Source organism: Erithacus rubecula (genome assembly GCF_903797595.1).
Source record: "Erithacus rubecula genome assembly, chromosome: 2".
Lineage (NCBI taxonomy): Eukaryota > Metazoa > Chordata > Aves > Passeriformes > Muscicapidae > Erithacus > Erithacus rubecula.
This window is the reverse complement of record NC_136685.1, coordinates 71,550,173-71,573,854: the sequence shown is the minus strand read 5'-3', so window position 1 is coordinate 71,573,854 and position 23,682 is coordinate 71,550,173. Positions and strand designations below refer to the sequence as shown.

General features: G+C 38.6%; 1 protein-coding gene across 2 annotated transcripts; it reads right to left on the bottom strand.

The window, feature by feature from the left end:
- Nucleotides 1–1,252: 1,252 nt before the first annotated feature.
- RNASET2 (ribonuclease T2) lies at nucleotides 1,253–21,898 on the bottom strand. Of its 2 annotated transcripts, none has more exons than XM_079297736.1 (10): nucleotides 21,770–21,898; nucleotides 17,457–17,561; nucleotides 15,016–15,082; nucleotides 9,564–9,619; nucleotides 8,587–8,644; nucleotides 7,705–7,775; nucleotides 6,105–6,218; nucleotides 4,103–4,148; nucleotides 3,812–3,886; nucleotides 1,253–1,616 (listed from the first exon to the last, which is right to left on the bottom strand). In XM_079297736.1, exons 2-10 carry the CDS (start codon nucleotides 17,543–17,545, stop codon nucleotides 1,425–1,427), a joined length of 768 nt encoding a protein of 255 aa, XP_079153862.1. In that variant the 5' UTR covers nucleotides 17,546–17,561; nucleotides 21,770–21,898; the 3' UTR covers nucleotides 1,253–1,424. The 2 variants fall into 2 exon arrangements, with proteins under 2 accessions (XP_079153862.1, XP_079153863.1); XM_079297737.1 differs by lacking the exon at nucleotides 21,770–21,898 and adding an exon at nucleotides 21,526–21,743.
- Nucleotides 21,899–23,682: the final 1,784 nt, after the last annotated feature.

Sequence of the window (23,682 nt, the reverse complement as noted above, 5' to 3'; positions counted from 1 at the left end):
TACAATCTATTCTGCAGAGTTTGGTCATTTGTGATGTATATCTGCTGACTCCTTTTGGCAAAAGTCAGCTTTACCTTGGACTGAGAAACAAGACTGAGGAATTAATGCAACTGCAGAAAAACAGGCAAACCCAACAATCACTCGTTTGACACACCATAATAATTTCTTGGCTGTTAAAATAAATGAATATCTGAGTCTCAAGAAAAGCCTGAAAAACAGATAGCATTCTGTAATGTAAATGTAACAGAGCATTAAATGAAAGGTGGTAGAGAAACAGGGACAGTCACAAGTCAGAGTTAAATGGTTTTTAACCCCTCAAAATAACAAATTTGTTTCTAATATTGCATTTCATGTTTTCACAGTTAACATTATTTTAACAAACAGATGGTTCTTTGAGCCTTAATTGTCTTTGAAACACAATTTGAGACACATAGATCAACACAGCACTGTGGGGAACATGTCATCAAAATTTGGTTCCCTTTGGAAACATCTAACTTTGTGGCATGTTGTTCATTATTATGGGGTAGAGATGCCAACATCTGTACCTTTTACTGAAAATCCTGCAGTATTTATTGTTTCATCTATAAAAAGCTATTTCTTGGAACAAAGTGATTACATGACAATCTTGTTTTTATGTAAAAGTGCAGGCACTCACAAGTAGTAATGCTGAATGCTCAAACACAACTAAAAATTAGTAACAACATATTTCTGGGGGCTAGCATTCTCCTATACAAACATGCAAGCTCTAGCATTGGTTGTTCCTCAAGACTGTATGGAGCTACTGCCCCAAAAATAATCAAAGAACAGGTAAGGCTACAGATACAGTCTCCCTGAGATGGTTTAGGTAGAAGAGCCCAAATTTGCAGAAAGTTATTACTTCACTAAGAATTTATACAAAAGTTGTCTTTGGTCCACTGTGATCCCTGAGTGAGAAAAGGTTCAACACCTCCAAGGTGATTATCTGTTCTGCACTTCTGGAGAGCAATTATGCAAGGCAGTAGCTATTATATCTGGGAATGACCTCCAGACAAGTCTCACAGTTTTTTGTTTCCAGTATTTTTTTCTCAAGAAATTGTCACTTCATCTCAGAGAGATGATCATCCTTTCAATACAAACAATTACTTAATTTCCCTGACTCACTGGTAAAAAAAAAAAAAAAGCAGCTGAAATGGCAGACTTAACTGCATGTCAAACTCTTTTGAACATTGATTCAAACCATAAGCAAGCCAAAAAATCCAGACCAAGCTGTAGATCTGATGCTGATCCACTATGTGGACCACTCTCATTTAATAGCAAAAGAACCGTGTTTTCCAGCAGAAATCTTCCCTGTAGACCTGTGATATGGACAGGGGCTAACATTAGGGTAATATTACATGAGGTTGGGTTTTGTTGCTGTTTAAGAAGTTTTTCCAACTCTTATGGCTTCATTTGTGACCTTGGACCTCTGAAGGATAATAGGTTGGGAGAGTATCATTGCAGACAGACAGCTCTGAAGTTCCAAGCTTCAAGTGAGCCTGCACTGGGCTGGATCCACCCTCCTGTGCTGCACAGTTTACCAGCTGCAGTTCTTTGGTGAAGCAGAATTCAATCTGGCCAATTGTTTGTGCTTTTTCACCCTGGAAACATCAAAGGTAAGATTAGCCTAATGGGAAGGAGAAAATAAATTCTTCAGCTACATTGCCTATCTGTAGAACACAGCAGTGATTATCTGTGCATTTACCAGATGAAAAATGCAAAGAAAAGTACAAGAGGCATCCACTCTGAACAGTTTATAGTACATACTGTCACCAATGCCAGTCTGGGACTTGTCTAAAGTGGTAAGCCTTGTTATGAAATGCTGTGACACATTATCCCAGCCTTCACTCATCTGCACAGGCCACAGCAGCTGTTCACCTTAATGATGAGCTCTGGGTGAACTCCATGAATATTGAAGGGCACATGTGCCCAGAAATACTTTTCACCAACTCTTTATAGCAGGACAGGAAAATAAAATTCTCCATACATGAGAACAGAAACTAAATTTTGTAACAGCTTCTACACAAAATAATACAGAACTGAGATGTCTGTCAGAAGGAGCAGAAACATCAGTTTTGTACTTCAGGACAGGCTAGGAATAAAAACACTGACCATGAATAAAGCAGGTAGGCATGGAGGCCTTTCATGTGGCAAAAAGATTACAGGAAAATCCCTCAAAATACTAAGGTCTAACAAAATGTGGAAAAAAGATTTGTTTTTGAAACAATTAAGCAGAAAAAAAAGATATGTACAAGACAAAAGTAACTGTGGTGAGTGATTTTTGGTTTGTTTGAAATTTGTGTTGTTGGGGGGTTTGTTTATTTTGTGTTTTTTTTAAGAAATGTAAGAACAGAGTGTGTCTAATCCATTTCAAATGTCAAAGTACTCTGTTCATGCACTGGGCATGGACAAGTCTAGGAAACAAGAACTCTGGAAAAGGCCTATCTTCATATAACTGAGATGTACTTTTTAATTTCTATTACTCAATACCTTCAGGTGTTAAATACAGGAGACCCAAGCTGTACATTACTTTCATGTAATTGGAGCAGTATCCCAAGTGTACTAAAAGCAATGGCAGAACTACAGTGAACAGAGCTAGAAACTGGGGTTTGTGTTAGCTCTGCATTTCTTTAATGCCAAAAGGTGGGTGAGCATACAACCCATGTTCAACTAATATTCTTTGCTCTTTAAAGTAACTTATAAACACATTAAAAATATTGTAACCTATAGATTTTTTTTTAATGTTAAAAAACCTATGAGTACAAAAACCTCAGAGCATTACTAAAGAACGAGTTGACAACACACTCCAATGGCAACTGTATCTTCGCAAGTTTTCATGAATTGTTGCCTGTGTAGGGGCAGTAACGCTGTCAAGAGTTCAGTAGCAAATTACCTTCAACAAGCTGAGATAAGAAGGAACCACTTATAAGAGTGAAAGATAACCTTGTGGGTTTTGCTTTTTGCTTTATTTTTCTATAAGAGCTGCTAAAAAAAAAAAAAAAAAAAAAAAAAAAAAAAAGAAAGACTCTCCAACCTACACATGTAGCTGCTCAGAATACTATTTTGTTCCTTCAAAGGCACTTTTGGTTCAGATACAATGACCTACACTTTACAAAACAATGTCTCTGTGTACCATCTTCTCTACTGCATCATGATGCACAGCACAATCATTGGCAAGAAAAAGTAAAAAGACATGGAAATTGAAGACATGATTGGCTCAAAAGGAAAGACTACAGTGACCTTGAACCACAGTGAAAGCTCAAAATGCCTTTTTGTACCTCTTTAGGTACAGACTTTCTGGAACAGCCTCAGAGATAAGCTCCTGAGCTGCCTTATTTCAGGAGTCTGTTCACTGAGTGACTTCTTCATGCCCAGTGGAGGGAAGGTTGCTGCTGACAGCAGCATCCTCACCAAGCTGACAGTCACTGGCTCCATTCAGCTCACTCTTGTTGGTTTTCATGGTCATCTCCATGCAGCAATTAAACTTCAGTAGGCATGGTGGAAAGTGCTCAGCCACAGAAATACCTCTGGCATGATAGTTACACCATTCATGCAAGAGATGCAGGTTTAAATATTTTAAGACAAAGAGACCTTTAAAACCCAGGTCCAAACAATACCTATATGCAAATAGCTGTATACACAAAGAACACCTAGACCTAAGTTTCACCATACTGAAGATTTTTCACCTTATTTTTGCTGTATTTTTGATAAAACGTGCTCCTTAAAAAAGGAAGGGTTTTTTGGGTTTGGTTTTTTTTTTTTTTTTTACATTTTGGGAAGATGGGAGAGTTTTTACCTCTTCTGGAGGAATGCATTGGATCTTTGGTGTTACACCATAAAATCTTGTGAGAGCTTCCTTTATAGCAGTCATCTGAAAAAATTAAAAAGCTCATAGAGATTAATAGGTTACAAGCACATCTTCCAACAGTTGCCACATTGGTTAAGCTCTGAAAAACTTTTATAAAAAGCACCACCTTAAAGAACTATATAATTTTTAAAAGGTCATTTGTTCTACAGAAATTAGTTGACTCCTACTGAAAGGAAAGGTCCATGCACATGATTTTGTTAATAAAAGATTGCCTCTTACCTTATAATATGAACTGCTTGGCTTTATCCCAGCTTTCAAGAGACAACTGAAACAAAGACAAAACTTTTTAAATGTTTTCTGTATGCAAACATACCTTCATACCCATTAGGTAAAACAGATAATTTCAAGAACCCATCAAGCATTACAGTGATGGGAGCAAGAGCAACTCGTCTTTAATTCTTTGCCAGCCTAAGAAAGGTTGTTTTCTGAAAGGACACTTCCCACCTAATTTAGTAGGGCCAGGGAGAACCCTTTCCCACACCTTAATCTGAGAACTAGGATAGTTCAGTCTTCAGACAGAGCTAGGGGAAAGGGAGTTTCAGAGCGCTCTGTTTAGTGCAGTTTAATTGCTTCCTTTCCTCTGCCTTGAGCAATTCCCATGTGCTCCTGCCATTGCAGAGGGCTCAGGGGCAGACCTGTGAAGGTGTTCTAGGCATCCTCATTTTCAAACACAGGATGGGCTTCCTGTGGTGGGAGACACACAGCACATTGGGAGAGAGATATAGCATGTCAGTCAGGATCATTGTACTGTCAGGGCAGGAACTGTTCCTAATAAATATGTTTTTGAAGAAGGAAAGTTGGTCACATGAGAGAAGTGAGGTAATGCTCAAGAACCTCTAGCCTGTGTAGCCTTTTCTTAAGGCTCATTCCTGGGAGAAGTCCTTATTTCCAAGCTGACAAGATTCAGGATCTAACACATGATGAGTATGTGACCCCCAGCTTCTTCTGTAAGAAGTGGGAATGGTCACTATCTTGCAGGATTTAGACCATAAATGCTGATAATGCTCAACCCTTCCCTTCCAAAGTCAGATTTGGCACAAGGAAGATTTTACCCAGCTGACTAAAAGACAAGCTGTTTTTCAATGTCATTTTACACTAGATATAAGGAGGACAATAAAAGAGATGATGTTCTGTTAATTCTTACAGAAGGCTGCATGATGTCCTCTTTTTAATAATTTGCATTTTGGAAACAATTTTCCTAGTCACTGACATTTTTCTTCATTCAAGTAGAAATGACATACAATAAGAACATTTTCAGTCTTTTTTCTCTTCAGTAAAGATACAATTAATTATGCTCATTTTCACAATAGATAATAAGCTTTCAGCAATTAATTTCACCATGCTTCAGCCTCTATTCTTTTGCAGTGTTGCACATGCTGATACAGAGTCCCATCATCGGTCACTGTGCCATCTGTAAATGTTTTAGTCACACCATCACAGCTACTTAGGCAATTGACATAGACATCGTTAATTTTAACATTACATATGACTCAAACACTGTGTGTAGAAAAATCTGTTACAGTTTTAAAAGACATCTACAAAACCAAGGTGGGAGGGAAGAAAGACTTGTTTCCTTTGTGCATATGCAAAATAAATGAGACTTTGTCTAAGAGATTGCTTGGACAGGATACTGGCAAAGCATCAAGAGGATGAGCTGGTTTGGGGTTCCTTTGGGTTGTTTTAATGAGGTTTGTTTTCAAGGTATGTTTCTTTGTAAGAAACTATTTCCTCTGATAGATACTGTCCTCTTTTGGTCAACAAATTTAAGTCAAACATCCTCCCACCCATACAAAGCACTGATCAGGAAAGAACTCTAACCTTCTGGCATTCACCAGCAGCCAGAACACATGCATACAGCACTTGGACAAGCTACAACAGTCCCATCAAGACTTTGAATCTGGAATGGCCAGTGCTTGGGAACCATAAGGAGGAATCAGCCCCTAGGACAAAGTAAAAGTGTCATACTGGGGTTGTCAGAAAGGACAGCAGAGGAATGTCTAGAAGATGCTGCCAAGGCTGCTGCTGGCTGATCTGACTGAAGTGGCCAGAGACTGCTTCTCAGGGTAACAACTTCTCCTCTGAACTTCAGCATTAAAAATAATTTACACTAATTCTCATTTCCTCTCTACCATCAGATTTTCAGACTTACCTCTGAGGCTAGATTTTAAACTTTTAGGAACTGTTTGAAATAAAAGCCAGATCATTGAGCTCATTTACGTACCCATTGAGATCAATATGCTGGTAGAGTTCTAAGGCTTTACCAAAGTATTTTTTCTGAGAATTAAGGACTTCAAGTGTGGCTGCACAAGTGCCATGTTTGTCCCACTCATGTTTCCTATAGGAGAAAAGCAAAATGCAAATTTTATAACACATTATTTGCAGATATACATGCTGTACAAGCTAGTCATCATACTTATATCAAGTATGCAAAAGGTTACACATGTGGAGTAAGACACTACATTCAAATTTATCACACATGCAAAAATGTTTCTATCAATTCTAAAGTCCACTGAAAGACTAAGCAGTACAATCTTTAGTGACACTGCCTGTAGATGTCATTTTTAAAATTCTTTTGAAATTTTAACAATCCTTTTGTACTATATAGGCATCAGCTCAATAGATGTACACAAAGATATTATAATCAGATTATCTAAACTTCTGCCATCATCACAGCATCATGTGACCTTATGATGCCTTAAGTACATCACCAAAAAGCAGAGAAGGACAACTATTATTCACTTGAAAGCCTACCTTGGAATTAACTGTTCTTATTAAAAACTTTAGATTTTTCTTAAGCAATTAAAACACCTCAAAAGAAATTATGTTTGGATCTATAGAAGTAGTGCACTACTTCTGAACAGAGAATTAATAAAGCAACTATAGAGTCAGGAGATTTGAGGCAAGGGAGAAGATGCTTTACAGTAAGATTTTCACTGTATCTTCCCAAATATAGCCAAGTAAACAGAAACTTAAATTCAATTTAAATGCATGTGTGTAAACCTAATAGGGAAGTGTTTGTCTTTTGAAGACTTTCAGCAGTATTTGTATTTAAGTGTCCTGCTCTTTCTAAAAAGAAGGCAGAAATAAAGGGCCAAAGATCTGCTGGCAGTCAAGAAGCCCCATTATTGTTCCCATGGAGTGGTTTGGTGCAGTCTGCACTGACAGTGTCTGTGCACCATCATCTGCAGCAAGCCAAGAATGTACCAGGCCCAAGTGTTTTAATCAGTCCTGTGAACTTCCAGAATGGATAGAGACTTTAGTCTCCACAAAATATTTGCCAAGACTTTAAGATGACACTCCACAGTATTACTTTATTTGCACCCACGAGCTTGGTCATAGCACAGAGCTGCCACCAGTAACTTCATAAAAAGAGAAGTGGCTACCATGACACGGTGCAATCTATTTTTCTATTTTCTCTTCTATGAGAAAACCCAAAAGGAAAGACCAAGACCAGCAACACAGTGAAACTAGCTAGGAAAAGAGATCTGGAAGCTGCTCTTGCAGCTAGCTGTGAAATTCCAGGAGTCCTACTGCAACTCAGACTTAATGTGTCAACAGCAGCTGTTTCTGCTCTCTGGGGACAAAGGGAGGAAACATCCTCTCACTAAGTTTCATTTCTCTAAAACTTCTGCCTAGCCCTCTCTTCAGCAGCTGTATTTTACAAGAGAACAGATCTATACTGTAAATGAGACTGGCAAGATGCTGCTTCAGTGGCCTCCTGGACACTTACTCTCATGCACAACATCTCACCTCAAGAACCACTCAGATGGATTTTTATAAAATAATAGCCAAAATTCTTTCTAGGGCTTTTTTGTACTCACCAGAACTGAGTGCGATTCTGAGATGAATGAAGCACATCAGGCCAGTAGTGTCTCATGTCTGATATAAGATCCTAAAAATACCACAATTAATAAATTCACCTACAGCACTGAAAAACTGTTTCTTATACAATCTACATACATTGATACATTTTCTACAACTGAAGTCTTATCCTTCAGTGTCCATAACTGAAATATTTGGTTGAAGAAAAATAAAAGGTCTTTTTTCCCCATATTCTGCAAATGCTGCTGTTAGAGGTAACAGATACACCTACCTACATATCTGAACATACTGACATACTGCCTCAAAGCAAGACTTTCCTTCAACTGTCCCTGCAGAAGTTGTTCAATCATGCAGTGTTTCACATTTGTTGGCTCAAGTCTCTCATCCCTGTTTATAAAGGATTTTTTTTAATTAAATACGTTGGGGGTTTGTTGAGTAGAAAAAGGACAAAAAAGGATTATTGGCCTAGGAGAAACACACAAAAAAGAATACTCTGAATGCTTACTTTCTTTGTTCTGATTTTGCAGTAGAAAATGTGAAGAGAGAACACCAACTGACTGAATCTTTTTCTTTTCACAGGTACTTTTTGCCACTGCACATACATCACCTATGTAGTGGTGGACCTCTAGATTTTAAGGAGGATGTGGCTGAATGAACCAAACTGCAGGTTTACAAAATCCAGTAGATAGAGCTGTTAATGATCACAAGAATGGTAACTTCAAATAGTGCCAGAAGCACTAAAAGAATTTCTGGAGCCCTTAAAAAACAATACCTCTCAGTAAACATTAAGAATGACATTATAAACTGCAGATTTGCATATAGAATGTGTAAAAGTAATTGCAGTTAGCTCTGCCTGGTATGTCTAGTTTTGTTTCAAATACCTTGATCTCGGTGACATTGAAATGCCATGTCCTATTACAGTCTTCAGCTCTGTCAGGCCTAGGGAAGCAAAATAAAATTGAAAAAAAGATGTGTCCTCACTCACTACTGGTAACTAACATATCATTGGCCTGAATCTAAAATATGCAGGATTATAGCTGGAGATTTTACTTAAAAATGCAAGTAAACTATCAGAACCTATAGTGGTTTAGAAGCAACACCTTCAAGACACTAACTATGGCCAAAAGATTTTGTTGTAATTTCTTTGTTTGGCCCTTTGGCCAAACATTCAATTTCAATCTATGTAAAAGTCATTCAGGTGTGCCAATGACTTGGAAAGGTCATGCACATGCTGTCACTAATGGCAGTGACCTCCTAAATTGCTGCCCCACCTGATGTTTCTGCAAGTATCACCAAGACACTCTCAGGGAACCAATACATAATGTTGCTCACTTTTCCAGGAGGCATAGATTAAACTCCTGTACTGATTTTAACCTGCATTTGTCCAGAAAATTTTTGAATTGCTCCCATTGGCATCAATTCCAGTGAGTTGATTCCTTTGAAGCAAATTAGTTTTTTCTATACTTTTGCAATATTTGTGTGGAGATAAGATACTTAAAGCCACAAGCAGTCATGAGATATTAACAAATTCTTTTTACTCACAGAGACAAAAAAAGGGAAGGGAAACAATAGTTTATTTTGTACTTGAGATTATTTCTGATCTTATGAGGAGATTTATAAGTACAATGTTTATGTGGCCAGAGGATTTCATGGAGTCATGAGATACAGAAGTGTACTTCAGTTTCATGTCAAATCATAGGGTTTTAACTTTGTTTCAAGGAATCATAAGAACAGCCAGATTAAGATCTCCAAAAAAAAACCCCACACAAACAAATCCCCATCCAAGAAAACAAATCATCCTGGTACAAAATTTGATTTTTCCTTTCCAGGCTGAAATAAAAACACTCTATGATCATACCACAATCCATGGATTGTCCAGTACTTTGGCGGATCATGACAATCATTAGCATCCATCTGTGGGGAACAGAAACACAGGGTGTTTAACAGGTTATGAGGTAACAGGAAGTAGCCTGATCCACACTAAATGAACAGAGTTTTATCTGCATTTATAATATTCCAGGTGGCAGCTCTCTGTATTTTTCTCATTACCATATCTTTTCAAGGAGTGCAGAGCCATTAGAATAAAAACATGATGCAAAACAAACTATAATATTGGACAAGCACAAAACCCTCTTTAAGCACTCAGGACTAGTTTTATCATTGTACTCAAAGTGAAAAATACAAAGAATAAATATATTGCTTATTCCAAGCAAAACAGACTTATGCTTAAGGATTTTGACTTGTGGACAAGAGAATGGAAAGAAAAAGAAAGACTAAATATATTCTACAAAACCAGAAAAATAGAGCCTCCAATAAAAACTGTTGATAATAGAGGAGAAATAGCCTACACTTTAATTACTGTTTAGAGCAGAGACATATCCCTGAAAAGAACAAACTAAAAAAGTCCATGCCACACATCACAGAATACCATTACTGTATTTTCCCTTATTATTCTTCTTACCAATTACAGCTCTTTCAAGTAAACACTTTTTGCCATTAACTAACAACCTCCCCAGACGTTCTTTTCCCATAATAATAGCTTTCCTTTTTTGCTCAGCATTCTGTCTTAATTATGCCACAATGCCTTTTATGTGATGCCAGAGCAGGAGCAGAGTGTAAAGAAGAGCAGAGACAGGCCTGTAATCTCAGTAATTGCCTTCCACATGCCACAGGCCAGTGGCAGCAAACCTGCATGCTCTGCAAGACTTTCTTGTTCTGTGTCCATTTCCTTCCACTCCTCTCTTGCCAACAACAATAAAAGCAATTACACCCCAGCAACAGCTTTTTTTTTCCCCTGAAAGGAGTATTTTGAACAAGCACACACTGCAAATGCCTAAACAATATTGCTCTGTCGTGACTAAGCTCTGTGGAGCTGGAGGGTTTGGCTACCTAGCCCAAAGTACACCAAATTAATAGTCAACAGCTTGCTCAGCTAAGGTGACAATAAAACAATTGTGCTCCTTATTCAATCTTCTCTGCAGTTCTCAGACATGCTAATGGAACAACCAGCATTTTAGATTTGAAATCGTGGCACTAACTTTCCTAGCAGTTTCTTCTACCCACTCACTCCATCAGGCTCTTGGTGTTACTCTGTGTGCTGTCAGAACTGGGAGGTCCATGCAACCTACAGCACATCAGTTCACACTCTGCATGCTTTGGCCAGCTTCATTCAATCTCCTTTTTCATTCTAGCTTTAGTATCTTTCCAATTTTCATTTTAAATCAATATAATAAAAAATGCAAATGCTGGTCTGTGAAGCTGGGTACCCCTGCTTGCTTATGCAAAACCACTTCTTGTCAGCCTTCCTGTTTATCACAGACTGATTGCTGGAAGATTAATTTAACCTCAGGCAACCACTGACTTGAAACAAGAGTACAAATATTTATTTTCAAGTGGGCACTGGACCCCAGAAAGCCCAATACATCTAGATTAATTTGAAAGAAAAGCAGTTTTCTCCTGTTTTAAAGCAATCTGATAATCAAACCAAATGACATGATCTATAAAACTGAGCTAAGTGCTCTTGAGGCTGTAGAGCACCCACCATGCTGAGAGGGAATGCTACAGCAGAGGGATTAGCCTACTTGGAACATCAAGTCATTGCACAAACAGCATGTGCCAGAAGCATGGAAGCTTTTATCATCTCTGAAATGCCAAAAAGTGAAATACCATCAATGTATCACAGAGTGTTACCTGTTGAGCTGCCCAAGTTACAAATCCCTTGGTACAGCAGCTGGTAAATGCCAGAGTAGTGCTACCAGATCACAGACAGATACACCAAACTGAAATAAAAAATCAGCTTCTGGGAAGTGAAATATTTCATCCTCTTCTCACCACTTTGCTTAAGTAGGCCATCTCTTTAATTAAGGCAAATTATAAGTTATTTTTTAGTTAAACATGGCAACTGCTAAGAAAAAATCTTGCTTTTCAAACTGTGGAGAGCTCACCACTTCAACTTCTTCCCATCAAACAGTGTGTAATTACTCCCCTTCATCCTCCTCCCCAGCTCCTGGGGTCAAACAAATGAATAAATGAACCAAATTTATAGGGTTGCTGAAAAAAATTGGGAGGCAAATAAAACAAATTTCCTACTTATTGAACACCTCTCTAGCAGCAGCTGATAAGCTAAAACCCCTCATGAATATAAGGACCCACAAAACCATCTAAACCACACCTTAATCACAGAAAAACTGTAGAAGTTGTAGACATAGATTAAGAGCTATCTTATGAGTTACATGGACATTGAGAAAATAATTTCTTTTGCTCCAGAACAGCATATGGCAAAAGTTGGCTTAAAATGCAAAGAAATACACCTAAGGAACTTTTTGATCTCATGCTAGATCACAATAGTGTATTGCCCTCACTTTAGTCACTTTAATTCCTTCTGTATTATGTGACTACTTCTACTCCTACCAAAAAAAAAAGAAGGAAAAAGAGCGTTTCTATTCTTCATTTAAGCCTCTGCTATAAAATTATTGCCAAAGTCTGAATTTAGGAAAACTTTTAATCTCATATTAAAAAATAAAAATGAAAAAAAAAAATCATCTCTTGCTTAACACAGCATTCAAACTTGAATTCAGGCTGTTCTGTTCATTACTCTATTCTATTGTCCTTTTTTTGGACTCTTTCCTTTGATCAGCACATATGAAGCAGTAAAAGGCAGATGCCAGCAGGTCCCATTTCTCTATTGTCCTTCCTATTCCTAACGGAGAAGGAACTGAGTAACTTACAAACTTGCACAGTATTTTCCACATTTCACACACACACACAAAAAACCAACCACACAGAAAATTTTATATTTCTGCAATCTCCAGGATGCAAAAGCTGAAATAATAGTTCTCTTTTAAGTTTTGGAATAAAAGGTCTTCACAACTCCATAAAAAGGCAGTAGGAAAGTCCCTCTTCTTGCCCTTGAGTTGCTCTTAAGTCACACTGATTTGTCACTGAAAAGTGTGGCACAAATTAGCCACAGGCACAACTTTTCAAGGGAACATGAAATTCATAGCCACTTGAGGTATGTGAATCTAGCTTAGATATATTTGCATAAGACATAGTCACCTTAGGTCAATTATATGGTACTGGGATTTCTAATCACATTACAAGGAAGAAAATCTCTTCTTCCTTTACCTTTTTCACTGTAGTAGTCAGTGATTAGGTCCTGGGGTTATCACTTCTTCCATGACACCACTTCATTTTAATGGGTTAGTTTGGAAGATATGATTACGAAACTCTTTCCAATTTGTGTGATCACACTCAGTATTAAAAACCACCAGCTGAACACTTACTTTTTCAAGCCCAGGAAGAGCTGGGAGAGATGTATTCTCAAATTTCTGGCAAGGTGATCTGTGCACTAAATTTTAAAGAGGGCCTTCCAAGCCATCAAAAGCCTAACAACCTTTCCAAGTACAGATTTGCAAAACAAGTATGAATTAAGAAGCAGCTCATCCACAATCCTCAAGAACCCATTATGTATGAAAGAGTCTATAATCAGATTCCTTTATATAGGAGGCATAAACTAAGAAATACTTTCAAAAAGAAAAGGATTTCACAGCTTTTTGCAATAAATTATGACTTTTGCCGTTTCTTTCACAGCTTTTTCTTTTCAACATCATGTCAACAGTTTTGAACTGAATAAAAACATTAAAGATATTTACACCCTGAAAAACACCATTTATCATATATAAATACACCGAACACATAGAAGAATCTACCTACTCAAAAATACTTGAATTAATTCCTGAATTTAGGAACTCCTCTTATGTAAAATAAGAAAGCTATTATAGCAGTACAGTTGAGATCTTGTTTCTTCATATGATTTAATGATGGGAAACTAGGAAAAAAGTCACTGAATATTATTTTAATACCCCTTTATCTGCAATTCTTTGAATGTCTCTTACTACAGAGTATCATAAGAAACAAGAGAGTGCAAGGATGCCTACATTTTCTGATGCTCTATACCTTCAGTTATTCACTAAAATTTCACTAGAAGGTTATGTAAATTATTTGGCAATTTACCAATTGCTCTACCTTGGAATTCAGAGGAGTAACCAAATACACAGTAGGAAAACTGTTTGGTAGGGATTTGTTTTTTTAAATTTCATTTAAATGGTTGTTTCATTTCTCTTTTATATTTTTTTCCCCAGTTGTTCTCATCTCATTCATGTACGCAAGGATTTGCATTGCTATTGACCCTGAACACTGACTCGTGCTAGGCACTACAAACACATCAACACAAACATCTCTGCTTCAAGTCATTTATAGTGATGCTTAATCAACAGAAAATCAAGCAAATTGCATCAAATTTTTCCTCATTTCCAATCAAAAACAGGCAAACAAATGAAAACAGACCAGTCGTCTTGGTCTTCGGTCTCAGTCAGTCACACACATCTGACTTATGTTATTGATATTGCCCTCCACATTTAAGAAATGTGAAGTACATCTACTTTTCCTCCGATATTTAGGCAGTATATGACTTTTGTTGCTACTGCTTTTCTATTTATTTTCAGAAACAGGAATGAGAAATAAAATAAACACAAGAAATAAGATTATAATGTTGTAAAAATAAACCTAAGAAACCTTTCTTACTGCAGAGATATTTGGCTGAACCTGAGGCTACTGTATTATCCACAAGGTTCTTCAACCTTGTGTCAGTAAATCTGACCATATTTTTAAGTTAACTGTATGCACCTTTGAGTACTTCCAGTATAGGAAAAATGTTCTACTTGTCAGATGGTAGTAGATACTCAATAGCAACAGTACCCCTCTTAGCTGTGCTTTGACGGGTGCATTTTGGAAGGCTGGGTTCATTTTGGGTTCACATCCCCCAAATACAGCACAAACTGCAGAAATACTCAGACACACCTGCCACAATACCTTTATACCTTTCTGACTGAATCAGTATTTGACGGCATCATAGAAATACTGGAGCCAACATCACAAAGCTAAAGAATTTAAGTGTGCAGCAGATAGTTCAAATACTGACCTGTCTTCAGTCAAACAAGGCAGGCAAGTCCTCCTACAGTCTGATGACAGTCTAGGATTAAGTTTATAACTAATAAGATGTCAAATTCTATAACAAGTTTAGTGTACAGTACACCCTACACTGACAACTATCTGTAACACACCACAATCTTTCCTGCTATGACTGCTCTGCATTGCTAGGGGAAGCAGCAAAAGTTGCATCAAGATCAGTATGCCTTTATACAGGCATAATCAAGATTAAATACTTAAAGGACTTTATTCAATCCGTTTTCACACATTTTATTACCCAGTATAACCTTTTTTAGGATGAAAGAGAAACACAAAAATCTCACCTTACATACAGTCACTGGCCAATGATGAGCAAAATACAGCTTTTTCCATGGATGAGCACGGATGTCACTGGAGAGAGATAGACAAATTTATTTTTCTTCAAGCATTTTAAAAAGAGGAACAACTTCAGGCACACACTCCAAACTAACAAGTCAGAAGGAAACAACATTATTAGGAAACCTGCTAATATCCCCACTGTTAAACAAATTATTCTTCTGGCACTCTACCTCCATACGCTTTCCATATCTCAAGTATGGAAAAAACACATTGGTCTGTTTTATATGTAGGAGAGCACTTACTGGCACACTTTTAAAATGATAAACCAAAACACCTATTTAAAAAAAAAAAAAAAAAAAGATGCTGAAAATCTTCTAATTCTTCTTGATAGGCATCAATCACTCACAAATATGTAGTTTACACTGCAGGACATGCAACTGGATCTTGCAAGTGTCTCCAAACTTTTTGATTTAAAAATAAACTGAGAATAAAAAGTAAAGTACAAACTACAATCTCAAGAATTCTAGCTTTCTGAGTTTATAGGCATTTAGCTCAAACAGTACATTTTTAAATGCTTCTTAAAACTAAGTAATTTTTAAACATTTAAAAAGTGTTCAAGCTATGACAAAGTCTTAAGATTAGCTGTGGAAGAATTTAAGGGGTATTCCATATTTTACAAGAACATGCCTCTTTCAAAGCCTCTAAGAATAAGAAATTTATAACTCACAGACCCATCAGTACTATCTGATTCATATGCAGAGGGGAAAAAACCCCCTCAAAAATTTGTCCAAGAAGTGTTGGAAGCCTTCACATCATTTCTATAGAGACCTTTTCCAACAGTTTGGAGCAGACCTATTCTGGTTAAAGGAGAAGTAAATAAAAAACCTGTAGCATCAGACACTACAGCAGATATATTCGGTTATTAAGCAACCAGACAAAGTAATTAAACAGCAAATGGGAAAAAATAAACAGAATTGGAAATTATTTAAACTGACAGCATTACATGCAGAATTGTCAAAATAAATTGTTATTCTCTAGAAGCTAATAGCCACACATCTGTCATTAGCTCTTGCTACAGGATATATTACCAAAAGAAAAAGGAAAAAAAAAAAGAAAAAAAAGACAAAGCTAATTCTTCTCAACCTGAGGACAGCCTAGGGATGTTTCATTGTTTTATCACACCTCATTTTTTTCCTCTAGTTTTTCTACTTTGCAATGGCCACATTTTCTCTTAAGTATTCACTGTGGTTTTCTATATAATTTAGGAGAATAGCTCTGGAACTTACCAGGGCATAGTCACAATGAAAACTGTTAACACTACAGGGAGTCTTTACTGTTGCCGTAGAAACCTGAACAGAGGAATTGCCCTATATTGCAGAGCAGTTAGTTTCCTTGGTTTAAAAAGTCCTTGCTTAGAAGTATTCATTAGACTTTTCATTAGATCTTTTATCAGTACTTGAAATAGCAGCTGACCTTCTGCAATGTCAGTCATGCCAAAAAGAGTTCTGGAAAACACCTTTTGGCTAAGGATAGGTCAGAAAGCTGCACTTACTAAACAAAGCAAGTTAGGCTCAGAACTGGAACCCAAGGAAAGCCATTTTCAATGCTATGCAGCTTCCCCTCTTCTCTGGACCCGAGTTATCCTGCTCTGTGCAGCTCAGGAATGTGCCTCTAGAGCCGACTCTTTGCCAAGATGGCCAAGCCAGAGCCCAGATCCAGGGCACTGAAGAAACATCAGCAGTGTCTAAGCTACCCACCAGCTGCAGTGTAGGCACTGAAAGGTGTTCAGCACTGAACTGGGCACCCTAACCATTCTCTTGCCAAAGCACTGAAAGGAAGCAGAAAAGTTTATTTCCTCATATAATGCAATAGATGCAATAGGAATTTCAGCTTTGACCACAGAAGGGTATGATTTGGGGTGTGGTTTCTCTCATGGTCCATTGGTATTGAAGCTCAGATTTTGCCAGGGTGCAACAATCACCAAAAGGCAGTGCAGCAATCTGATACAGTCTCAGTTGGGATATCATATGAAAAAGAATTTTATATTGTCAGAACTGAGAAAATAGCAAGGAAAAAAGAGATAAAAAAGTAAACAATGCAACAGTTAGTGTACTTCACACGACAGGGATTGCTCCCAATTTTTTTCTGTAAGTTTAAAAATAATTTTCAGTTTTTGTCATTACTACATCATAACTCTAAATGATTAACCTACAGCAAGCTTGAAAAAGTTTTAAATGCAACAAATTCCCACTCTTTCTTCATGCTGACACATGTAAAGGTCTCCTCAGGCATGATGCTTGCTCCTCCAGTTAATGTAGATGCTTTATTACAAATTACCTAAGGGAAGAATAACACCTCGAAAACAGTACATAATAACATTACATTAGAAGTGAAATCATTTTGAGTTGCACTTAAGAATGAAGTTTCATTTTAAAGCACAACTTACCTTTGAGTAAATGTATGTGAAGTACACCAACAACATAGTGCCATTGAAAACCAACCCAGAATCCAAAAGTGCAGCTTTGCAGGTTTCATTTTGTTATCCAAATAGCTGTAAAAAGATGTTGAAAGAAGAAATCTGTTACCTATCCAACACACTTAAACGCCGAAATGCAAAAAAACACTACTATGTCAGAAACTGTGGTAATGGTAACTCTAGATTAGATTTACAACCATGTGTAAAATGGGCATCTCTTTCAGGGCTATGCTTGATTTCCCAGCTTGTATGGTCATTTTCATTAACTAATGCCATGAAGGATGAGATCACCATTTCCTGTTTTTCTTTACTTGCACATGGTTGCCACAGATCCACCTTCCAATTAATAGAAATGTATAAATGTTCTACACAACTATACTTTATGTAATTCAAGACTCTACTTGTAGTCAGTTCAAATGCCCAAAGTGATTCATTAAAGAAGCCTTGAACTTAATATTGAATATTCATGTTGGATTGGCCAAGGATGATATTAGAAACTCACAGGAAGCCAAGTATGACATGCAAAGACGAAATTCTGTCTAGATGTCAGTTGACAACTAAACTAACATTTGAAAAAAAAGCTGCTAAAACCACATGAGTTTCTGTTCTTGTTATAAACCTGAGACAGCCTCTATGAAAACATGCACAATTTGCCTAATACTTCATGGACCTTAGAAGTAAGGGGATAAAAAAACAAATCAACCTTCACAAACAGAAGGGCTTTCACTTGGCACAGGTCAAAAATCCCAACTGTCTCCCAAATCCGCCAGCCATTTCACAGCATTTCACAGCTACCTTCTAGAAAGGGATGTGCAAACATATATTTGCATGGAAGTCATTAAAGCCCCACCAAACCTACTTCCCAACTTTCTCCAAATGACAACCCTACACCACAAGACACTGCATGTAACCTAGGTGACCTTTCTAAGATTACTCACTACACAAGTTGTATTCTTTTGTTCTATGAAGGTTTTTTTTAATTCATCCTTACAACAGTCAAGTAAAGCCTGTTTTGACACCAGTGAAGACAGGGCTGATTCAGCCATTACACTGAGAAAACTCAGTGTAATTCATATTCACAGCTCATTTTAAAGAAGAGCCCATTTTCCCACAGTTGTTATGTGGCTCTGGACCCAGCTTGCAGAATCCCACAGTTCTGCAAATGCTGTGCCAGAGCAGAAGTGCAAAGGAGGGAACCTCCCTGTTTGCAAAATGTGTGGGGATTTCAAAACTTATGAGGGGCTTGGGCAACAACAGCAACCGTTAACCAGCTAAATTTATCACAAGGTCTTGCTAAATTGTGAGGAAGCTAACACCTCTAAGACATTCCTCTAATGCCTCTCTAATTTATAATGGACAAATTATCAAAGTACTTGGCCTAATAGAAGATATGATAAGACAAGTATTAATTGCCAACTGTTAATTTCCTGATCTACTTTCTTAAAAAAACACCAGAAGGAATTTCACTCATCAGGTAAAATAAAAAAATAGCAATAATTTTAAAAAAATCATTTTGAGAGTGCTACTTGTATATAAAAGCAAACATTTACATAGAACTAATGTTTAGCAAAAGCTAGCTAAAGCAATACATATATGCTGTATTAAAGAAATTTATAGAGTCATACACTGTATAAAAAAAGTCACAAATAAGTAATTAACTTCTGGATAACAAATTTCCCCAAGAATTCTAACAGATAACCCTAAGTGATCTCTAGTCTCATCATTTGAATAAGAGGAATAAATTATATGAGATTCTGCCTTATAGACATGCTTGATGGTTTCATCTTCCACTATTTTATACCGAAAACCAACCAAGCAAGACTACTTTTCTGCATGAAAAACTATCTATGCAAGACAAAACACTGAGAGATGAAAGGAGTGCAAGATTCATCTAAAATTCAGCCCTACCTATAAAAAGCAGGAAGTACCACTCAAAAGATAGTAATGTCCCACATCACCAAAAAAAAAGCTGTACTCTATGAAGGTGTGGAAGAAACACCTTAAGGAAGTCGATTATGAAAGAAAAATAACCCAGCAATTGTTATAGCATTTCTTTTGATGTAAGGTGGTAGGCAGAAAGAAGCTTTTTCTTTTCAGTGACTGCTGTAAAAAAACCATGAATGCAATTATCTCCTTTGGCACTGGACTCTTATGTCTGATCAAGTAACGACCAGGAACAGAGGGGGTTTCTAAAAATACTGCTATTGGAGCAACAAAAGGTGCAGATTTATTCTACATACTGTTCTTGAATCCTGGAAGCAGAACATAGGGCAGCAAAGACAATGAGCAGATTTAAAAGCCCCCAGTCAGTAATTTTCACTTTTTTCCATTGATAAACAATACATAAACTCTCTCTAAGGATTTAGTTCAAACCTGCAGCCTCCACAACTATCCTGACAGACTGATTTATCCAATCTGACCTTTTAGCTGTCTGTGACACTGATGGTAGTGGGTGGAAAGTGCATAAATCTCACCTTAAAGGCACCTGAATAATGCACATTTGAGGAAATACACGCATTCAAATGAAAACTCTATTAACAACTAAGATGCACAAAGCACATCCATTTTTAATAAAAATAGCTTCCATTTATTAAAAATTACACTAGATTATTAATTTCACAAATACAAGAAAGAACAGATTTAATGAATCTTACATCGATTATTCTCCAATAAGGAACAGGGATTTCATATTATGAAAGTTAGTTACAAAAAAAAGTCATGATGTTCCAAAAGATTTCATAATGCAGAAAACTTAAAACATAGAAATTATTACTTGAAACTAGGCAATCAACACATTTTCATTACTGATGAAATTCCAAAGCACAAGAACAGCTTTGGGATGACTGTTTGTTTACTCTATGTAGAAAAGGAATGCAAACACGTGTTTCTGTGTGTGTGTTAGTAACCCAGTCAGGGCAAGGTCACTTGATGTTAGCATAGCTACATGCTGTTGCCAAAATTACCTGCTCAGGCTTTCAGAAGACTAGATATAACTTGTAACAACCACTGAGGAAATCCTCCTTTAACACATTCACTATAGTTGGAATTCTAATACACCATCTTGAGGGGACTGCTGATGCTTCTTTTGGACATTAGCAATTAGTCTCCTCCTCCTTATTTTCGTTTTGCTTTTAATAATTACCGTGACTAGCAAACCCCTCATTAATGTAATATTTCCTGCTCTACATCTCAGTTCAGCCTGTAAAATCAGAAGAGAAGATGCTGCAGAAGAGCACTGAAGCAGGAAAACCCCATGGTTATGGCACAGCATGCACGCAGCTAAATGCTGGAAATGTGCAGGGATAAGATTTAGGACAGTTAGCCTGGCATCTAAAGTCACAAAAATGAACACTCAAGGCTTTGGCAGCATCCCAAACAACTCAGCACGCACTGCATCTGCTACAACGAGTTAGACAAACCAAGTCGCAATACTGTATCTCAGAAACATTGATTTAATTTATAACAACGCTCTTAGCTCCGGCAACTTTTAGCCCCACTGTCCTCTCCCAGCTAACCGCGCATCCCAAGCCCGAGTAACTTTAGTAAGGAGCTCTTTGCAGCTCTCTCCTCTAGTTTCAGAGGCAATACTCAGCCATCCCCGGCAGGGTCTCAGCAGCAGCGCTCGGGGTGCGGGGCTCTCGCCGCCGGGGCTCTGCGGTGCCGGCAGAGCCCGGAGGGAGCAGGGCTGCGCTCAGGGCACCTCCCGCACGCCAAAGCCAGCACACGGCTCTGCTCCCGCACCGACGGGACTCCGACAGCAGAACGCCTTCGCTCCACATAAACAACCATTACCGCCGCGTCTGCACAAGCTGTAAAGAATGCAAATCACACACTCACCGGAAGCGGGAGGCCTCCAGGGGACAGGGGGATAGCAAAGCTGGTGTTAAGTGTAAAAAAAGAACCAAAACTATTAACAGTTTGGCCGCCGCTGGGAAATTGCTGACATTTATTTGGCTGCCTTTCGATGTGCTACCCATGGAACGTAAAGCATAAGAAGTGAAAGCCAACACAATCTGAGTCCCAGGCCTGCAAGTCCCACCTCTGCAGTTCGCGCAGCTGAGAATCGCAGCGGCGGAGAGCCACCCTCCCAGGCAGAAAACCCAACTCAGAAACACCTGAGTGGGCCGGACCGCAGCTCCCTCCTGCCCGGCTGCCACCGCGGGAGCGCGGCCCCACGGCGGGCAGGGGGCAGGAAGAGGGAGCCGAGACAGGCCGGAGCAGGGACCCTCTCAGCTCCCCTGCCTGCCTCGGGCTCAGACCCCAGCACACCTCGCCCGCGTTACCTTCCGCCCGCCGTCCCGGCGCTGCCCGCAGGAGCTGCCCCGCGCCCGCCCCGCTCCCCGGGCCCGCGCTCGGCCCCGCCCCGGAGGCGGGCGGCGGCACCGCCGCTCCCCACAGCGGCTGCCCGCGGCCTGCCCCGGCACCGGCACCGGCACCTGCCGGGGACAGCACCGACTGGGGCCAGTACCCCGCTGCCTCCCTGGAGCATCCCCGGAACATCCTCCCGGGAGCATCCCCGCGGCACCGCCGAGCAGGCCCTTGTGAGCGCGGGCAAGAAGGGAGCGCCGGGCTGCGAGGGAGTAATTTATGTGGATGGCTCATCCTGCTGTTTTGGTTGGTTCTTCAGCATATTCAAGGATTTAGTTATGTTAGTTTCATACTGCGCGGCAAAGAGAGTGCGATGGGGACTCTAAACAGGAGACTACTGATTAATGCAAGCCCAGGAGCTGATACAGGGGTCTGTGGCGTGCTCCTCCAAATAGAGAAGTTTGAAATGGTAACAACTCGGGTTTGGAAGAAGTAGGAAGTTTCTGAGGAAGGAGCCCCAAGGGATGAGTCAGGACTTGGCTCCGTGTTTTCTCAGCGGTATGTTAAGCTATGAAACATATTCTGACCCCTCTTTCTCTGCTGATGCATGAGTCATAAATACAAAGTGTGATTATTAATTACCATTACATAGGTTTGAACTACAGGGGTATGTTACAACCATCCTACATTAATGCACTTAAGAAATATGTGGGCAGATCTGCTTCCACAAGCAAAACAACATTTGTTTTAAACAGATTAATTACAGTATTTGTAATAAGGTTTTTGTTCAATATCTCAGTTATACTAACTGGTAAAATAATTTTAATTATGTTTACGCATTTACATCGTAGGAAGGACGATGAGGAAAAACTAATCTTTGCCTACCTTTTTGTGGAAACGTGGAAATATGCTGGATGGAATGGATAATCTATCTCTTGTCTAAGAGGTATCAAAAGTTTCAGAAATTTTCTCGAAGAGTCACAAAGAGTGAAGCTTTCCCGATCCTTGTGAGCAGTGCGGATCGTCCATCGTGTCACATGAAGGACATCCGGGCTCCATGTGGCACTGAGGTCTTTGTCACTGCCCATTAAATCAGTAGATAAGCACGCCGAGCTGTTCTCTCGGACTGATTTTTCCTTTTATCTTTGCAGGCTGGGGGTGAGAACACTGTGCTGAACTGCACATGCTCCCCAGCCTGCAGTCATGTGCTCCAGTGCTAATCTTGTTTGAGGTGCAGCAGGGATTTGTCTCTGACGGTGCCAGATTAACACCTTGCACTTTGTGATAACCGAGCCCAAGTTTCTCATTGCGGTGGTCACAAAGAGATCCAAAGCTACTCAGAAGTAGTGTAGGCTTTTAATATATTAGGACAAAGAAGCCACATTTTTATGTTACAGTATGAAATAGTGCATGTTAATGGAGGCTGTTATTTAAAAGAATGTTTTTGTGAAATATGCAAAGATAGACAATGGACAGCTATACAGGATAACTATCTCTTTAAGAATTTCTATTTATCTGTCATGATCTTTTGTTTCTCTATTGTCTTTTATCTCCTGATCACTGCCTATTAGCACTCATGATTATTTGAAAAAATTACGAAATGTCAAAATATTTGAAAAGTTTATTTTAAATGTAATGAAAATTACAGTCTCTTCAAAAAATTCTGAAGAGATGTGGCAGTACCCTAGATTTCTATATGCTTATGTGCTGTAATGTGTGACCTGAAAAAAACCCAACACAAAATGAGTTGAAACACTTCAAAATAATACATTTTTCCACCTTTCAGCAGTTTACATTAGGATTTAAGAATCAAGATAGAGACTTTAAATTTTTTCCTCCCTAACACAATGTGTTGTTTTGCTTTGATTATTCCCATTGCATAAATAGA

Bases quoted from the DNA above. Each gene is read 5' to 3' on its own strand.
- RNASET2 (XM_079297736.1), bottom strand. From the start codon at position 17,545: ATGAAACCTGCAAAGCTGCACTTTTGGATTCTGGGTTGGTTTTCAATG. The intron at 8,645-9,563 runs GTATGATCATAG...TTGCTTCCCTAG, and splicing joins TGGACAATCCATGGATTGTG to GCCTGACAGAGCTGAAGACT. The intron at 3,887-4,102 runs GTAAGAGGCAAT...TAATTTTTTCAG, and splicing joins CAAGCAGTTCATATTATAAG to ATGACTGCTATAAAGGAAGC.